The sequence below is a fragment of the Eptatretus burgeri genome, chromosome 5 (assembly GCF_056783735.1).
Source record: "Eptatretus burgeri isolate ZD-2024b chromosome 5, Ebu_testis_v1, whole genome shotgun sequence".
Taxonomy (NCBI): Eukaryota; Metazoa; Chordata; class Myxini; order Myxiniformes; family Myxinidae; genus Eptatretus; species Eptatretus burgeri.
The window spans coordinates 115805688-115823789 of record NC_140965.1 but is presented as its reverse complement, the minus strand read 5'-3'; the positions used below and the strand labels follow the sequence as shown (position 1 = coordinate 115823789).

The window sequence follows — 18102 nt, the reverse complement described above, 5'->3', positions numbered from 1 at the left end:
GCCCAATCCGTCAAAAACTGAATGACTAGTATGCAATTATGTAGTTGCCACCCATGTCGCCGACCGGCTTGTTTGTATGTTTGTATGTAATGGACAGCTCTGGAGGCCAGAGGGGTCAACCGATTTCGATGAAACTTGAAAGGCAGGTCCATACCAGGATCTTGTTCTATGCTTTTGAGCACCGTTGCTATGGGCACCACCGTTGCTCAGCAACGGGACTTTGAAATATTTGAAAAATCCTAAAAAAATCATTTTTTCAAAAATCGGCTTCCAGACTTTTATGCGCACGACAATCATCCTCTTTGTCAAAAAATTTCAGCCCGATCTGTCAAAAACTGTATGACTCGTATGCAATTATGTAGCAACCACCCATGTCGCCTCCTGGCTTGTTGGGTGGTCGCTGGAGTACCCTTATTTTAACTTTTTACGTCTGTCTGTCTGTCTGTATGTTTGTATGTCTGTGTGTAATGCACAGCTCTGGAGGCCAGAGGAGTCAACCGATTTTGATGAAACGTGACAGGTAGGTTCATACCACGATCGAGTTCTATGCTTTTGAGCACCGTTGCTATGGACACCACCGTTGCCGAGCAACGGGACTTTGAAATATTTGAAAAATCCTAAAAAATGTATTTTTTCGAAAATCAAAAATCAGCTTCCAGGCTTTTATGCACACGACAATCATCCTCTTTGTCAAAGAATTTCAGCCCGATCCGTCAAAAACTGTATGACTCGTATGCAATTATGTAGCAACCACCCATGTCGCCGACCGGCTTGTTGGGTGGTCGCAAGAGTACCCTTATTTTCACTTTTTCCGTCTGTCTGTATGTATGTTTGTATGTAATGGACAGATAGAAAAAGAATAACGGCTAACTCAAAGATGCACAGCCCAGTCCACGAATAAATCCCGTTATACATCGGTGAGGAAATCTAACCTGGACACACACTTTTCGACATAACTGACCTCTGGGGAACCTGAATGGTGATCTGTGAATTTCCACAACCGTAACAATATATATATATATATATATATATATATATATATATATATATATATATATATATATATATATATATATATATATACATATATATATATATACATATATATATATATATATATATATATATATATATATATATATATATATATATATATATATATATATATATATATATATATATATATATATATATATATATATATATATATATATATATATATATATATATATATATATATATATATATATATATATATATATATATATATATATATATATATATATATATATATATATATATATATATATATATATATATATATCCTATATATATATATATATATATCCTATATATATATATATATATATATATATATATATATATATATATATATATATCCTATATATATATATATATATATATATATATATATATATATATATATATATATATATAACTGTTCACTTCTATAACATAACTGGGAAGTGGATTTCACAAGAAAACAACTTTAAAGTTAAGAGCAAACCCTCGAGCGCAAGGGCAACACAAATGAACCTTTTCATTTTATGAACATTATGGTAACCCCGGTACCTACCGGGAGACTATGTATATTAAACGATCCACATTTAATGGCTGACCTGCATAGACCAAAGCAATCCTCCCTCTCCTTCCTTCTTCCCCCCTCCCCACCAATGCTCACCCCCGCCGCCTCCACCACAACCCTCGCACGCTTGTGTTTTGCTCTCCCGACGACGACGACCCCCACCAGCCTCAACCTTGGCCACCCTTACGTAAACGGCGCTTCCCCTCAGCCTACCGACCTTTACTCGGTACAAACGCGGCACACTCCCGAAAGAAGAGATCCAGTGAATAAAAAGACCGCGTCTGTCACGAGATCTATTATATCTGATTTTTCATTTATGAATTCCTTCCTTGCGTGGAGATTTAAGGGCATGGATTATTTTTGAAGGAATCTTGACAAAGAAAGGAGTTCCCCCCCCTTCCCTTTTTTTTTCTTCCCCCCGTTCTTCTCAAAAGAAAACGGGCTTTTTGAGCAACGACCTTCGTGGGGTTGGTTACCTTTCTCCAAAGATGTCCCTGCTCGTCGCACCCGCTGTCGCTCTCTGGTTGCTCTTCGGGGCGGTTGGCAGCGCTCGGCGATCCTTAGCTTTCCCCGGGGGACTTGCGGCCAAACTCGGGAAAGATGAGTCGTGGCCGGTGTTGCCGCCGGTGCTTGGACAGAAGCTGTCGGCGAACCGGCAAGATGCTCTCTCCACTCACATGCGCAAGCTCTACCAGGAGTACATGAGGCAAGGAAATCGCCTGCTGGAGCGCAACACCATTCGGAGCTTCAAGCCTGCCATAGGTGCGTTCTTCCACCACGGACGGGTCCCACGATGCACGGTCGAGATTGTTGTTTTAAAGTAACATCAAACACCATGCTATCTGTCCTGGTAATTTGAATTTTAAATATTGATCGAGGCTATTTGCTTCGACTTGCTTGTGGGATCGTAGCTCAGAAATGTTTAGTGCATTTGCCTTTTAGCTCACTTTACCCTAAGTTCGATTCCCGACCAGATTCTAAATAGTCCCCTGGTGTTTCACACCAACTTTTACATCGACTGTCAGTTTGGACCCCGATCCGAGGTCTTGCCTGCCAATTATGTACGTTGTCCTTCATTTCGTGTTGGCGATTGTCGTCCGCACCCTTACTGAGTTCAACCTTTTCATTGGATTACAAGTATTAATTTACCAAATTATCGGCTGAGAGAGAGAGAGAGACAGACAAACAGTGACAAGACCTCTCGACAACACCTAAAAAGTTTAATTCCATACCATTAACTGCTTCGTTGAGACTTGAAAAGATAATGCAATTGTTGAAGTTTTTTGTTTGAATTCTAGAGTAATGTTCTCCATGTGCGCCGCGCTGCACCCGCAAACATCCCTTCGATAGTCCCGGTGAAAGCGCACAAGGGTTGTCTATGTTCGAGCAGGAAAACAATATTTAGTACGAAACCGCACGTCTTGAGTGCACGTACACCGGACGCCTGTCTCGTACACAAACTCGTATAAATGCATACTTTTGCTCTCACGGGGTTAAGCTTCACAAAAGCAACTTTTGTTTATAAATTCATGCGACCAATAGCATAATTGGGTTGTTTTAAAGTCTGCAATCGCTTTGGGGTCTGCGGTTGAGGTCTGGAACCGTTTGGAGTATATTTTATTATTTATTTTGTTCCACGGCTGCGTTTTCACGACGCCGTGTGTGATGAAAGCAACGCTCAATTGCTGCGCGGTTGCTGTTCAGGTGAAGCAGCGATGCTGTGCGTGCTCCATCGAACTATCGCCACCTGCTGTTGATTTTGTCCTGCTGTATCAGAATGTTCATTTCAAATGTTGTGATTCTAAAAAACGCAAGAAGCAATCGCATCGTGCATGATGATGCATGCGATCACATGAGCCGAATGTGAAACGTGTCTCCTTTCTCGCCAGCTTCACAACAGGGCGGTCCTGTGTACACGTTCAACCTCACCAACATTCCCAACTCGGAGAAGATCCTCGCTGCCTCATTCCACTTCTCACCCCATCGGTCTTCACGCCCAAGGTCTTCATTCTGCAAATCGAACACCGTGGGGAATGCATGCACCACGCAACCATGGCACCCGCTCCTGCCCGCGTTGGAGATCGTCTTTTGGGGAGCACCCGAAAGTAAGGAAACTCGGCCTGAGCGACGTTTCAAAACTTTACAGACGAATTTTAAGGGCTGGCAGGCCCGTGATGTCACATCCCTTGTGCGTGCTGCACAGCGGAGAGATGATCCGGTGCTGCACGTGAGAGCGCGCTCTCGAGCTTTGCAGGTGCGGAACGCCGACGTGTCCTTTCTGCAAGGAGACTTTGAGGAGCCTCCTTACTTGCTCGTCTATGCCAACGACTCTGAGATTCTGGAGCCAAACAGCGTTGTGACCACGTTGCAGCGATATGGCCGGTTCCCAGTGTTCAGTGAGGGCTCGTCCGCAGGTAACGCATCGCAAGGTGAGCACGCACGCGTGCGCAGGCATGCCTCGTGGCTTGATAATAAGCTACCAGAGGGAGACACCTTCAAGGAATGGGCAGAGAAAGACATGACTGCCAGGCAGGAGAAAACTATAGACAAGGGCAAGCGTCGTGGAACCCGGCGAAAGTCCCGAGGAAAGAAAGCGAGGCGTGCCAAGTCGCGGATGCTCAAGTTCGACTCGGAGACCCTCCGCCAGGCGCGCCTCGAGCAGCAGAACGAGCCGAGGACTTGCGCTCGACGACCTCTCCGCGTTGATTTTGCCGACATTGGGTGGAATGAGTGGATCATTTCACCAGACGCCTTCGATGCTTATTACTGCGCTGGAGTTTGCCAATTTCCCATGTCTAAGGTGAGTCCCACTTTGCAATAAAACAAAATATTCTCTGTGCTATTTCATTCCAGCATTGCCCTCCATTAATACACTCATTGGCCTGAAGTGTACACGTATCATGATATTCATAATAATAGGCAGTCCACACATCACATCATGATAATAATTAATAATACCATTCTTTTCGTGCCATAAACACGCGTAGGGCTGCCGAAGTAGTTTCATTGGCAAGGAGTACAGTACTGGACAGGTCGCCACTCCAATGCAGGTTTCCACGAATGGTTATTACTCCATTGCACTGCCACTCATTTTACCCACCTCGGAAGGATGACAGGCTGAATCAACCGCACCTGGTGTTACTTCAATGGTAGACATGGGCTTCAACTTTGGACTCTAAGGTCCCAAGCCAGCCACCTTAACCACTAAACCAACACCAGGTCCATATACAACATGGCGCATGTGTTTTTTACGCAATTTTGGATGACCGCACTCCTTCTCCACCTGTGACATCCCGTAACTCTGGGCCAAACACGAATCCACCTGCGCATGATGTAAAACACAGACGGCTCCTTGTACGATAAATTACTATGTTCCTAACCGTATCAAAGTCCTCATTGCGTTCTCATTTCGACACACGTGTTATTTTTCAAGAACGTGATTTCTTTCAGAATTCCACCAGGGGTCGTTCAAAGGTAATAGATCATTTCAGGACCAAGGACAGTTTCAAAATGGACGTCACAAATACATCGTACAGATGTTGACAATTTCTTGGAAGTAACTCAAGCTCATGGAAATAACTCTAATTTCTCCATCAATTAAAGTTATAAATCACCCATTTACATCCGCATTCTTTGAATCAGCTCAGAACTTCATCCTCATTACCTCTGCCACCGAAGTTAATTTCTCAGTGTTCTTCATCAGTGAGAGATGGTGCCAAAAACGATATATAGGATGATATTTCAAAATGTTGGACAGATAATGACAAAGCTTGTGGATGAGTTGGGTCGGTGGCAAGAACAAGGTGATTCGATTTTGGCCAAGGTCCAGATGCACACCTGTCCTATCAGTGGGATACAAAACATAAACTGTTCAGCCTGGCGGAGGCATGCACTCAACTGAGTGCCGTTCTAGTTTCAACTGTCACCATGCCAATTGCCTTGATGTTGGTACCTCTTCAACCAGCCATTAAATTGCAGCAATGGACTTCTGTGATTCTGTGTACCTCACCCAATCAGTGAACTTTCCGACCTGGTTTTCTCCCACTGGCACGTCCTTACTTCTGGACTTATTAATGACGAATTTTCCGACAAATATCTTCTGTTCCTCTTTTGCTCCAATTGGTTCATCTTATCATGTGCTTGTGGTGGTCAACATCTCTCTGGCTATTCTCAGAGAACAGTCTCTGCACAGCAGGATCTGGCTTTGAAAAAAAATTCAGTTTAGTTTTTTGCTTGACAAAGTCAAGGCTCATGGAAGAGTAGGAACATAGAACAGATTAGGACACCACAGAACAAAAGGAACAGCAGAAAGAGAAGGGGGAATGCCAAAAGCATGGCTGAGGGACAAAATAGTTGAAAACGGACAAACAAGGGTAGCAGGTAAGGGTGGTTTAACAGGTGTTAAAACGGGGGTGAGGGTGGTTTAATGTGTGTAAAAAAAAAAAAGAAGAAGAAAAAATCATAGCGTTGGATGAAGAGTGATTTGAGATGGTGGTTAACAGCTGTCTTGAAGACCGAGAGGGAAGAATGAGATTGAAAAGAATATGAAAGTTGGTTCCACAAGTGTGAAAAATATTTGGAACAAGAAGGGCACTTGGGAGAGCGCACACCTCCACCACGCAATACCTGATCCACGAGAACATATCGGGCCCAATACATTTTTTTTTTAAATATCATGCTATAGAGTACTACATCGTTTTTGGCCCTATCTCTGAATGGTGAAGAATCACTTTAAAAAGGAAATAATTCTCGTATCCAGATCCGGATTCGATCTTCACCAAAATAAAGCAATTCTTCCCCATGGCGCTCCCAACCTGTGCACCAAGTTTCGTCTGAATTCGTCCAAAACTTTTTGAGATATTGTGCTATATTTCGTTTTTAGCCCAATCTTTCAATGGTGAAGAATCACTCAAAAAATTCTTAGATCCGGATTCGGATATTCACCAAAATTAAGTGTTGCTGTCCTGACACATGTAAAAAAAAAATTCAGAACGATTGCTTGTAAACTGTGGCCAAAAATCGTGTGACAAACAGACAGACAAACGGATAGACAAACGGATAGACAAACAGACAGACAAACGCTACAGACCAACATACTTGGCAAAAATAATTTTTGCCAAGTAACGAACAAACAGACAAAAATGGGTAAAACCATGACCTCCTTCACCTTCGGTGGTGGAGGTAACAAATGAGTGGAGGTGAGCAGTGATTCTGTATTTTTACCTTTCACCAGAAGGAGGTTGCAGGTGTACCACGCAGGCTCTGCAGGAAGATGGGGGGGGTAGGGGGTTAAAGCACGGAGAGGGCAGAGGGTGCAAGACCAGAAGGGAGGCGGTATAAGACAATGAGAAAGGGAAGCATTCCATATGGGAGAGAAGTACTCCATCAAGCGGTGGATGAAGACCTTGTAGGTGAATAGGACTTCTGGTGTCCCAAGAATGGGCTTTGTATGAAGCAGGATGCTGAGTCAGTGACTTTATTTAAGTTCATACTCATCTTGTGATTAGTTTGAAACTTTATCAACAAGAAGGGCACTCGGTGGTTACGAAGAGCTTTTCAAGGAAGAAATGTTTTTTTTTTCGGTGAAGATTCAGTTTGGGGATATTGAAAAGAAGAAGGGATAGTATAGGGACTTGAGGTGTAACTGAGCACCGGGAGATGAATTTGATTTCCTCATTATTTTTTTTGTTTGTTTCGGAGTGATGTTGGTGGTTTTTCGTGGTATGTTGTTTGTATTTTTCTTTTTTCTTTTTTGGAGCAAGCAGGAGAGAGGGATTGAGCTGAGGGATCAGAAGTATCAGGGATAAAAGGAGCAAAAACAAAGTATGTAGGATAATTTAAAAATAGGACCGCGCGTCCTGAAGCTCACCTGGATCAGGAGCAACAGTCACTCAAACCCCCCACAGATGCCTTTTGACCCTGAATTTTTTTTAATGCCGTGAACAAATTTTGGTACATCACAGGTGATGAAGATTGTGGTCAAGTTTCATTGAAATTGTATCTGTAGTTTCAGAGAAGAGAGCAAATACCTATTGGGGGGGGGGCTCAAACCCCCCACTAATTCACCCCACCCTTGTAGACCCCTTTAATGAGCACAGATTTTGTTGCAGTCGATACACTATGGTACATCATGGAAGATGAAGGTTGTGGTCAAGTTTCATCAAAAATGTGTGTGTGATTTCGGACAAGAGAGCAAATACCTATTTTGGGGAGGATCAAAAGCACCCCCATAGACCCTTTCAATGATCGCAGATTTTTATGTGGTCAATATATCTTTTTTGTGCATCAGATGTGAAGCTCCAGGCCAAGTTTCATCCAAATATTTTGTTTGGTCCAAGCGATAATGAAGTCAAACACATGGAATATGTCTTTCAATCCTGACAAATCTCTCACTCTCACTCTGCCTTGACGAAAGGACCATCTGGAAAAAAAACCCCATCTACTTTCTCAACAATCCTCTTGAAGAAGTCCTTTCTTTCAAGCTTTCGGGCCTCAGGATCTGCCATGATCTTTCCGAGGAAAGTAATATTTCCAAGCTGGCCTCGAAAGCCAGTCGCCGTCTGGGTATCCTCCATTGCACAAAGTCCTTCCTTGGCACACCAGAGCTCCTAACAACGTACAAAGCTTTCATCCGTAGCCTGATGGAGGAATGCTTTCCCCTCTGGGTTGGCGCTCCTGCCTCACACCTTTCTTGGCTTCGCACTGTGGAAACCAAGGCTTTTAGGATCATTGGTATCTCTTGAGATGAAGCTGAGTCTTTCGGTCTCTCACTGGCTGACCACACGAAGGTCGGTGGTCTTTCTGTCTTCCACCATCTTCTCTTCGGCCTCCCACCCCCACTCTGTGTATTTCTGCAGGGCACTCAAGGTATGCCAGTAACCCCCTTCTGGTGATATTGCCAAAACCAAGAATCACTGCTCACCTTCACTCTTTCAATCCTCTTTTTTTTCCCACCTCTGGAACAAACTCCCTCACTCTCTTCAATCCCATTCTTCCCTCGAGGTCTTCAAAACAGCTGTTCATCACAATCTCATATCTTCCCCCATCCAAATCCATGATCTTTTCTACCCCCATTAATCCACCCCTAACCCACATCCCTCAAATTCCCTGTTTTCCTTCTTGAAAGTCCCTGTAGTGTCCATCTTGTATACCCCGTGTTCCCTGCCACATCTGTCTCCCTTCCACAAATCTCCTAATGTCTCTGTTCCCTTCCATTTTGTGCTTTCCTGTCCAACCCCTCTTGTCTCGTGCTTCCTTTGTTATACAGTCTGTGTGTTAGCTCTTGTACGAGCCTCGACAATGTCAACAAAACAAAAGTGTTTACCGACTGACTCACTCACTCACCTATGTATTCTGCTCGATTGCATAAGCTCACCTGATTAAAGTACAGGTGAGCTAAAAAAACGGAGGCAGAAGCACAACTTGGCTATCACTAATAGGCTATAATTTACCAGGGACACCAAATCGACGATTCAACAGCACAAGATACAGTTTGGGACAGAAAATTTGATAATAAACACAACCAGCAAAACAGGAATTAAAACTAAAATGGCACTCAAAGAGCGCATGCTTCTGCCAGGCTGAATAGTTCACCTTTTGTATCCCACTGATAGGCCAGATCTGCATCCGTACCTGTACCAAAATTTAATCAGCTTGTTATTGTCACCTACCCAACACATCCACCAAGTTTCGTCCGAATCCGTCCGTAACTGTTTGAGATATCGTGTTTGGCCCTATCTCTCAAGGGTGAAGAATCACTGAAGAAATTAAATAATTCTCGTATCCGGATCCAGATCTGGATCTTCACCAAGATCGATGCAATTCATCATTTTCACACATCCAAACTGTCCACCAAGTTCCATCCAAATTCATCCATAACTTTTTGAGATGTTGTGCTGTCCTGTATTATCGTTTTTGGCTCTCAATGGTGAAGTTATCACGAAGAATTCTAATATCCAGATTGGATCCGAATCTTCACCAAAATCTAATCAATTCGTCGTTGTCACATGCCAAACCTGTCCACCAAGTTCCGGCTGTATAAGTGCATAACTTTATGAGATATCCCGCTCAAAAACACACACACACACACACATACAGACAGACATGCAAACAGGGTGAAAATATAATCTCCATCCACCTTAGGTTGCAGAGGTAATAAAGCAGTAAAACACAACATACTGGTCCAGGGAACTTAGCGTAGATGAACTGGAAGGAACAACTGTCGGTCAGATGTCCACATGCGTCAAAACCCCAAAATGTAAGACTGCTCTACCCTTTGGGTTGGCACCCCTGCCTCACACCTTGCCCTTCCTGATGCCATGGAAAGCAAGGTTCACAAAGTCATTGGAATCACCTGCAATGAAGGTCAGTTTCTAAGCCTGTTACTTTCGTATCACAGACAGGTGGGTGGCCTCTTTGTGGTTTATCGCCTCCTTTTTGATCTTGCACCCTCTACCTTTCTTGGCTCTACCCCTGCCTGGTTTTTTTGCAGGGTGCATACAGTCTGCCAGTAACCCTCTTCTTGTTACACTCCTAAAATCCAGGCTCACTGCTCACCTCCACTCAATTGTTCCTCTTCTATCCCAAGTGCGGAACCAACCTTCCCACTCTTTTGAGTTCCATTTTTCCCTCGAGGGCTTCAAGACATCTGTTCATTACTACCTCAGGCCATCCCCAATTGATACTAATGATCTTTTCTACCACAAATTACCCCATTCGGGAGCACTCCCTTTTTCCAGGTTAATGTGATCCCCCCCCTCCTTCACTTCATTTCATTTGTTAGTTGTCGTTTGGTGTGTTCCTTTTCTGTTTCATCCACACCTTCCCTTTCCTCTTCTTGCTGTGTTTCATTCAGCTTGTGTGCAGCTTGCACACCCCCATGTGTCCTTATCCCCCTCCCCTTGATCGCACTCTCACTTCGACTATGCTGTTGGTGTTTCCCCCCTTTCCATTTCGTTGCCTTCCATTCAGCTCGAGCTCTTCCACGAGCCTCAACCATGTGCACAAAAAAGTCACAATGATCTTAGGCTCGTGGACATTATATATGTATCACATTCAGGACAAAGACCTGAGCATCTACATCATCAGTTTACTTTCAGATAAGTTTTCGGGACACCAGTAGATAATGGAATAATCCATAATAATGCACGCAATTTGAATTGGTGCCCTTGCCAAAGGTGATTCGCTGTTGTATAATTTCATGAAAGTATATTCGTATGAATTATCTGTTTCGTTGTTCTCCCTTACAGGAGGTGCGTCCATCTAACCACGCCACCCTGCAGAGCATTGTTCGTGCCATTGGAATCATGCGTCATGTCCCGGAGCCATGCTGCGTACCCGAGGTCATGTCTGCCATCAGCCTTCTCTTCCTTGATGAAAACCACAATGTGGTTCTCAAACTCTACCCCAATATAGTTGTTGAGAGCTGCGCCTGCCGATAATCTTGGTTAAAAGTGGGATTTCTTTCAACCGCTTGCGGTGAACTGACTTCAGTACTCGGGACAAAGATTATCGTTTCGATAATTTGGCTGCTGGACTTGCGGACAAATATGGCAAATCAATGCGTTTAACTGATTGTCCAAACTGTGCTTGTGTGTTGAGGATGTAACATTCCAATGCATCTCTTAAAAATGGTCGGCATTGTGATGTAAAGAAAACTAAGTTTGTGGTTACTACCAGAACTGCTTTAGCCGCAGATATTTGGGTTATACAAACTATACCAGTGATTATTAACGAGCCACAACGACTTGATTTGATTATATCGTTGTTATCCTGCAGTCTGCATGCAATTGTTGATGAACAAAGCCCATAAGGATATTATAACACTTGTATGAGAAGGGTCCAGAAGGTTTTTTTTTCCCCTTGAAAAAAGTTTGAGTCGAAAAAAGACTCCGCTGGCAGTGGGACATCTCCACACTGTAGGAACAATGTGGAATGAAGTACCTATGTATAAAAGGAGTAACATCTGTACTGAGTCTCCTCACTTCATGGTCAAGAGGGAAAAACTTTTGATGAAAAAACTTTTTGACACAATTCACCACCCCCCACCCTCCCCCTCCCCCTCCCTTTCCTCACCTCACCCATCCTCACCCATCCCCTCCCACCTCCCACCAAAACATACGAACGAGATACTCAGAACAATTTTTTCAATACATATTTAACTAGAGAGTTCATAGAACACCTAACCCCACACAGTTTTAAAGTATATAATTCAATTGAAATAAAATAACGATTTTATAGGTTGCATAAAAAAAACATTCTGGAAGTTTACCGCCGTTTATGCAGTGTCTGATCCGCCACCTCATTTAACATGTCCAAATACTGCAAAACTGGAAGTTTTTTTTGGAAGCGGTAAGAAGGCGATTTGTGTTCTCCAGTGTTTAAGTACATAATTCATTTTAAATAAAATAAAGATTATAAAGGTCAAATTAAAAAAAAATTAAATTCTTGAACTTTACTTCCATTGATGCAGCATCTTTTACACCACCTTATTTAACAAGTTTCATGAGTTGTTTGTGCCTGTCGTTTGTGTCCTTTATGACGTTGCAAAAAAACCAGTAAGTTTCCTGTTTGGAATTATTTCCAATTTTGTTTGACTGCCAGGCAAGCAGACCGAATAAAAATATTATTTCACTCCTCCGTGCGCGATCGGGACGAATTCAGAGCCAAAGTACCGCAAAACTCCGGGTTCATTTTCCGATTCAAGTTCTCATTCATGTTCAAAATGCAACATTTAGTTTATATCAAGTTGTTTGTCGATCATAACCTGTCATTTGTAGACAGACAGATATACAGAAGTCAACCAATTGCTAAACCCTGCTTTTCCCTTTACGTGTGTGGGGTAATAAGTAAGGGGCAGGTGACATTACTAGTTTTAGATACTTATTGTAAAAATAAAATAAATAAAAAAATAACTAAAACATTGGTATGTCTCAAACGATTGTATCTCGTCCGTAGAACATTTTAAACATCCCCACCCCACCTCATGCCCCACTCCCCCACCCGTCAAACACAACATTAAATAGTCATTTGAGCCCTTGTCCAAAACAAAATTGGTTATGATAACTTGTGGACAGTTTATCCCTTGGAATAATGTTGTGAGTTACACGTTGTATGTGAGTTATTTATACTTTCCAGTGATTTCCATAATCAGTGGGTTAACACCTGAAAATCAGCAAAATGGAGGTTTAACTTATTCCTGAATGCAAACGCAGTGACTGTTTGTTTTTATTCCTCACAAATATACCGATTGATATAAATTATTGTAATTTTAGGTATTTTCATGATATAAGCCATGGAATAAATTATTAATACAACTATAAGTGAGGAGCATGTGTGTTTTTGACTAACAGGACGTGCTTACTCTACTAATGATGCATTTACTTGTGTCTTGACGTACGTAATACGTTTCATCAAAAACATTTCCCTTTTCCGAATAGTTATTCCACTGTAAACATCAGCATATAGTGAAAAATTCTCAAGGTGCAAAAAATACTTTTTCTTAATATAGCAAATGGCATTTACAGCAATGTATAGTGAAAAATCTTTATAACGATTTGGTGAAATTTAATAAAATCAAAACGAGTTTCTCTGTATTGCGTTCATTGTTTATTTGAAGTACCTGTTTCAATGTGCTTGATGAGAGAAGTCATTCGAGGCAAATTGATCAATTTTTTTTACACGTGTGGACGGACATACAACATTGATATGAAAATTTCTACCAAGTAAGTCAAAAACAAATTTTTATTTTTATTTTTTTCCAAGGTTAGCAATATGCTATGCTCACCACTAAATTATCCGCCTATCCTGGGTTTGAATCCAGACCCAACTAAAAACTGTCATCCCGGTGATTCGTCAATGTGTGTGCCATCCCTCGGATGGATGTTTACCAGGCGTCCTTCCTGCTGACATTAGTTGGTGGACGTTAAAGATCCCATGATATCCTTCGCGAAGAGGAGGTACCCTGAACAAATTACAAATTCATACATCCCCAGTCAAGTATCCTGCATCTGATTGGTGACCCATCCAGGATTGTAAACCCAAGCCAATGAAACTGCATCAGCAGCCTTATTCGCCGAATGGCGCAAGGAGGATAGACATGGTCAATATCTTATCATATATTAATATATAGGATAATAGAGTTTGCCTTCCTTCCCAAAAGTTCCCTGTCGTGAAAGGTCGTAAAAGTTCCTATAATGTCCATCATGTATGCCCCGTGTTTCCCACCCCATCCCTCTCCCTTCCACAGATCTCCTAATGTCTCTGTTCCCCACTGTTTTGTCCTTCCCTCTCCTGCCCCTCTTGTCTCATGCCCCCCCCCCCTTGCTGTGCGTTGTGTGTTTGCTCTTATACGAGCCTCGACAATTTTACAAAAATTAAAAAAAATACGCACAGCAGTCGAAACTCATGCAGGAGCAATGTGCAACACTGAACATTTATCGTATTTAATCTCAAAACTATCTCAACATGTATAAGAAGAGCGAGAATTCCTTTGCAATACATGTCCCCTACCGGATTATATTTTCTAAGTCCAAAAAGGGTATAACTCTGTGAAAAATTGATGAAACGCCCTGAAACTCGAACTTGTTCTGTACTTTATCATAATAAAACCATGTACCAAGTTTCAGTTGAATGTGTTGAAGGGTATGGGGAAAAAGTCTGAAAAACTACAGGTGGGACGAATGAACAGACAGAGAGCAAACCAATAGTCCCCTCGGGTAAAACCGTTAAGGGCCTAATAAAGTTACATCCTGAAAAAAGTGTTCCTTGTTGGATCCAAATAGTGTGCCGAATGCCGATAAAAGATGACATCGAAGCTGAAGTTGCATTTGAACCTAAATATATTTTCTTGCAATAATTTAGAAACCTCGTTAACGGTCATGGATGCTGAAACAGGGTGTATGTGCCTCAGGTGCCCCCCGTTGATCAAGCACTTTCCAGAAAGCACTTCTGTGGCACATTGGTAAATGTATATACTGTTACGGGTTCAGGATGAGCACGGGGTTCCCGAGCGGGTTGCTTGGACCCGCTATTCGACCTACGAGCCTGAAGCCACAAGCCACGAAGAACTCCATGACCCAAGGGGTAACGAAGAAACCACAGATGACGTCTGTGTAGGCTAAGTCTGGCAGGGTGCCCGCTCCAAGTCTCGCATTACCTCACCAGTGATTTAGCTCTACCCAGATAAGGAACTGTGCTCTCGACGTCCCACCTTTGTATCTACTTACTAAATAGGGCCGAGCAAAACTAAGTTAGAGGTTGCCTAAACTAGTGGAGCAAATGTCTGGGATATAATGTCCCATCTTTCTATTACATACACCATATCAAACCAATAAAGGAAAAAGACAATCGAGCAGGTTTGAAACAGTTTACTAAAGAAAGGCACATATTTACAAGCGTTGAAGTGTCACAAAGAAAAGCAACTATCCCTTAAGTATGTAAAGATCCCGCGAAACAATTTTACTTAACTATGCACCGGACAGGCACGCCACAATCACACTGGGAAACGTAGAGAGAAAGAAAAAGAAAGAAAGCAGTTTGAGGCTTGGTTGCAACCTCTCGCTCACCACATGCAATGGGGCGAGCTTGCGTTGGTCCAAAGTGTCGGGGAGTGAAGATAATTGAAGGAAGGCAATGTGGTGTGTGGGTGCAGTATCAGGAGAGGTGCAGCGTATGTGATGCAAGCTCCAGAGGAAAAGGTTTGAGGCATGTACCCAGCTGGGTCAGAGGTTAATCATTCATAACTCTTTCAGGTTCTCTTTGTGCATCTCAAGTAGACAAATTAGTTGGTCTTGGAGATTGAAAGAAAAGATCGTGTATGTCAGTATGGAGCCGTTGCACACCAAGGACCTCCTGGTGCCCCTTGCACTCTCAGCCTCGCCCCTGCATGACTTGTCTCGCCCCAGCATATCTTTCCTCATCCTGTCATGCAGCTCGACCGGGCAAGCAATCACTCTCATTCCACGTTCAGGCAGACGAGCAGTCTCGTTCCTTGAACAGTTCCTTGGTGTGCGAATTAGCGCTCAGCTCTTGTTTGCTCTGGCTTTCATCAGTCCTGGCAGGGGTGTGGCTTTGAGGGGAGCAAGGGTCACATAGGCACTCTCTGACCCCACACACAAGCAATATGTACTGTATCCAACCCCAATCATGATAAATCTTATTTAAAAGTAATTTATTTTATTGTTTTTATTTGTTATATGTATTATTTATGCATCGTTTACTGCTTTTTTGAGGTTTTATGAAGGGCTTCAATCTAAAGAGGTTGAAATCTTCCCTGTTTGTAATGTAACACAGATTTTCACATGTTATACGTTGCCCTTATAACACGTTTTGAGATAACACGGCGTTTCGTGGGAACGCATCCCCCAGGTTATACGAAGGTATCCTGTATATCGATCGACTTGAACAAAGATCAGGGTCTACTCGCCTGCGTTGGCCCCACATTGTTCTGCGGTGCATTGGATGGTGACTGACTGGCTGAAATTTTTCAATTTTATTTCACACCACGTTTCACCTTTTTGTGCGACCCGTCACTTCGGCAAAGATAAATACATACAAAAAATTTAACGTTTCGTTTTCAAAAGTTTCTTCAACTGTGTCTTTGGAGTGTTTGCTTGGAGCGCTCTTCAAGCTTCGATCTCGACAGGCTTCCACGGCAATACCATGGCACGGTTGTCCGTGTGGACATTTCCGGCATTAAGAAGGCAAAATAAATGAGATAAATACAGTGAGTAAAAAATGTTTCCACTGAGAAAGCAATGAATTGTCACATTATGGCAGGATAGAGAGGTATGCATGCTTGTTTTAAGCTATCAAGCCTGGGTTTGAATCCTGACCCAGCTATAAACTGTCATCCTGGTGTTTCGCAGGCAAGTCAAGGGATCAATGTGCGTGCTGTCCCTCAGATGGACGTTAAACTGGACGTCACATCTGCCGGGTTCCACCCTCCCCCCTCTCCCCATCCTCAGTCTTACCTCCACACTCTCTCCCTCTCCCTTTCCCACCCCTCTGCCTCTCTCACCAAAATCTGACCCCTTTCCCTGTCTCTCTCCAACCCCTCTCCCTCTCTCTCTCCCAGATTCAGACTGAGCCGACCAGGGCGGTGCACAGGTTGCTGCATGTGCAAGCATGCAATGTACGCATGCAGGCAGGCCTTGTCAAGGAGAAAGCATGAGTTTTAAATGCTCCCACCCAGTTTTGGAATGAACCCTGCATTTAAAAAGGAAAATGTTGCTGTTTGGGCACGTTTTATCGCCATTCCCTTCCCTGCTTCTCACAGTACCTTCACTTCCACCCCCTTTGCGCTGCCTTCCCTTCCCCTCACATTGCATTCTCTTGCCCTCACGCTGCCTTCCCTCCCCCTCCCATCACACTGCCTTCCCCTCACACTGCATTCTCTTGCCCTCATGCTGCCTTCCCTTCCCATCACACTGCCTTACCCTCCCATCACACTGCCTTCCCTCCACCTCGCCTCATGCTTACCTCCTCTCAAACCCCCTTCCCTCTCCACCCCCATGGACATCTCTCGGTGGTCTCGGCTTGCTCTATCAACGTGCTGTTTTAACGTACCCCATTTTGTTCAATCCCGCACAAATCCCCCTCCTTCACTCCCCAATCCAAGTTGAGAACCCCTCCCCTCATGCTTACATTCTCATAAACCTCCTCCCACTCCACATTTCCACCCCTCTTCTCTCCCCCAGCCTCCTCACTCGCTCCCCCTCCCCCACAACAGAGTGTTTGGAGACGTTTGCTGAGACATCGCTTCCACCACCCCACCTTCCTCGCTCCCCTTTTCCTCACCCCTCTGAGCTCACCACCCATCTTCCCTCCCCCTTCCCACCCATCTTCCCTCCCCCTTCCCACCCATCTTCCCTCCCTTCTTCCCACCCATCTTCCCTCCCTCCTTCCCACCCATCTTCCCTCCCTCCTTCCCACCCATCTTCCCTCCCTCCTTCCCACCCATCTTCCCTCCCTCCTTCCCACCCATCTTCCCTCCCCCTTCCCACCCATCTTCCCTCCCCCTTCCCACCAATTTTCCCTCCCCCTTCCCACCCATTTTCCCTCCCCCTTCCCACCCATCTTCCCTCCCCCTTCCCACCTCTCCCCCTCCTTCCTCTCTCTCCTCCCTCCTCTCTCCATCCACTACCTCCTCCATCCCTCCCCTTCCTCGACTTAATATTCCCCTCAGCGAAAGGACGGGTTGTATTTGCTAGTATAGTATATACATTATTCATATATGCATACTTCTTGTAATACACCTCGAACAATAAGTGAAACTCATTCAGCCCCAAACCAGGTGTTTCTCACAATACAAGGTGCACAAGAACTCGGAATTGCGTTTTTTCCAATTATAATTTTAACCATTAATTTAACTTTCAACTACAAAGGTATCACAATGGCTGGAATTCCTTAATTGTCCTTTTTAAAACTGCCAGAGCTCTTCAATGAAAAACACGATATGAGATGTAACAATCACCTTCATTGGAATTGTAAATGTA

At 43.5% G+C, this 18102-nt stretch overlaps 1 protein-coding gene across 2 annotated transcripts; it reads left to right on the top strand.

The window, feature by feature from the left end:
* The first annotated feature begins 1738 nt into the window (after positions 1–1738).
* On the top strand, positions 1739–12621 carry GDF10 (growth differentiation factor 10). 2 transcript variants are annotated; one of them, XM_085883461.1, is made up of 3 exons: positions 1739–2368; positions 3496–4406; positions 10577–10834. In XM_085883461.1, the coding sequence occupies exons 1-3, from the start codon at positions 2095–2097 to the stop codon at positions 10706–10708; spliced, it is 1317 nt and encodes a 438-aa protein (XP_085739587.1). In that variant the 5' UTR covers positions 1739–2094; the 3' UTR covers positions 10709–10834. The 2 variants fall into 2 exon arrangements, with proteins under 2 accessions (XP_085739587.1, XP_085739586.1); XM_085883460.1 differs by lacking the exon at positions 10577–10834 and adding an exon at positions 10855–12621 and having other exon boundaries at positions 1745–2368.
* The last annotated feature ends 5481 nt before the right edge of the window (positions 12622–18102 follow it).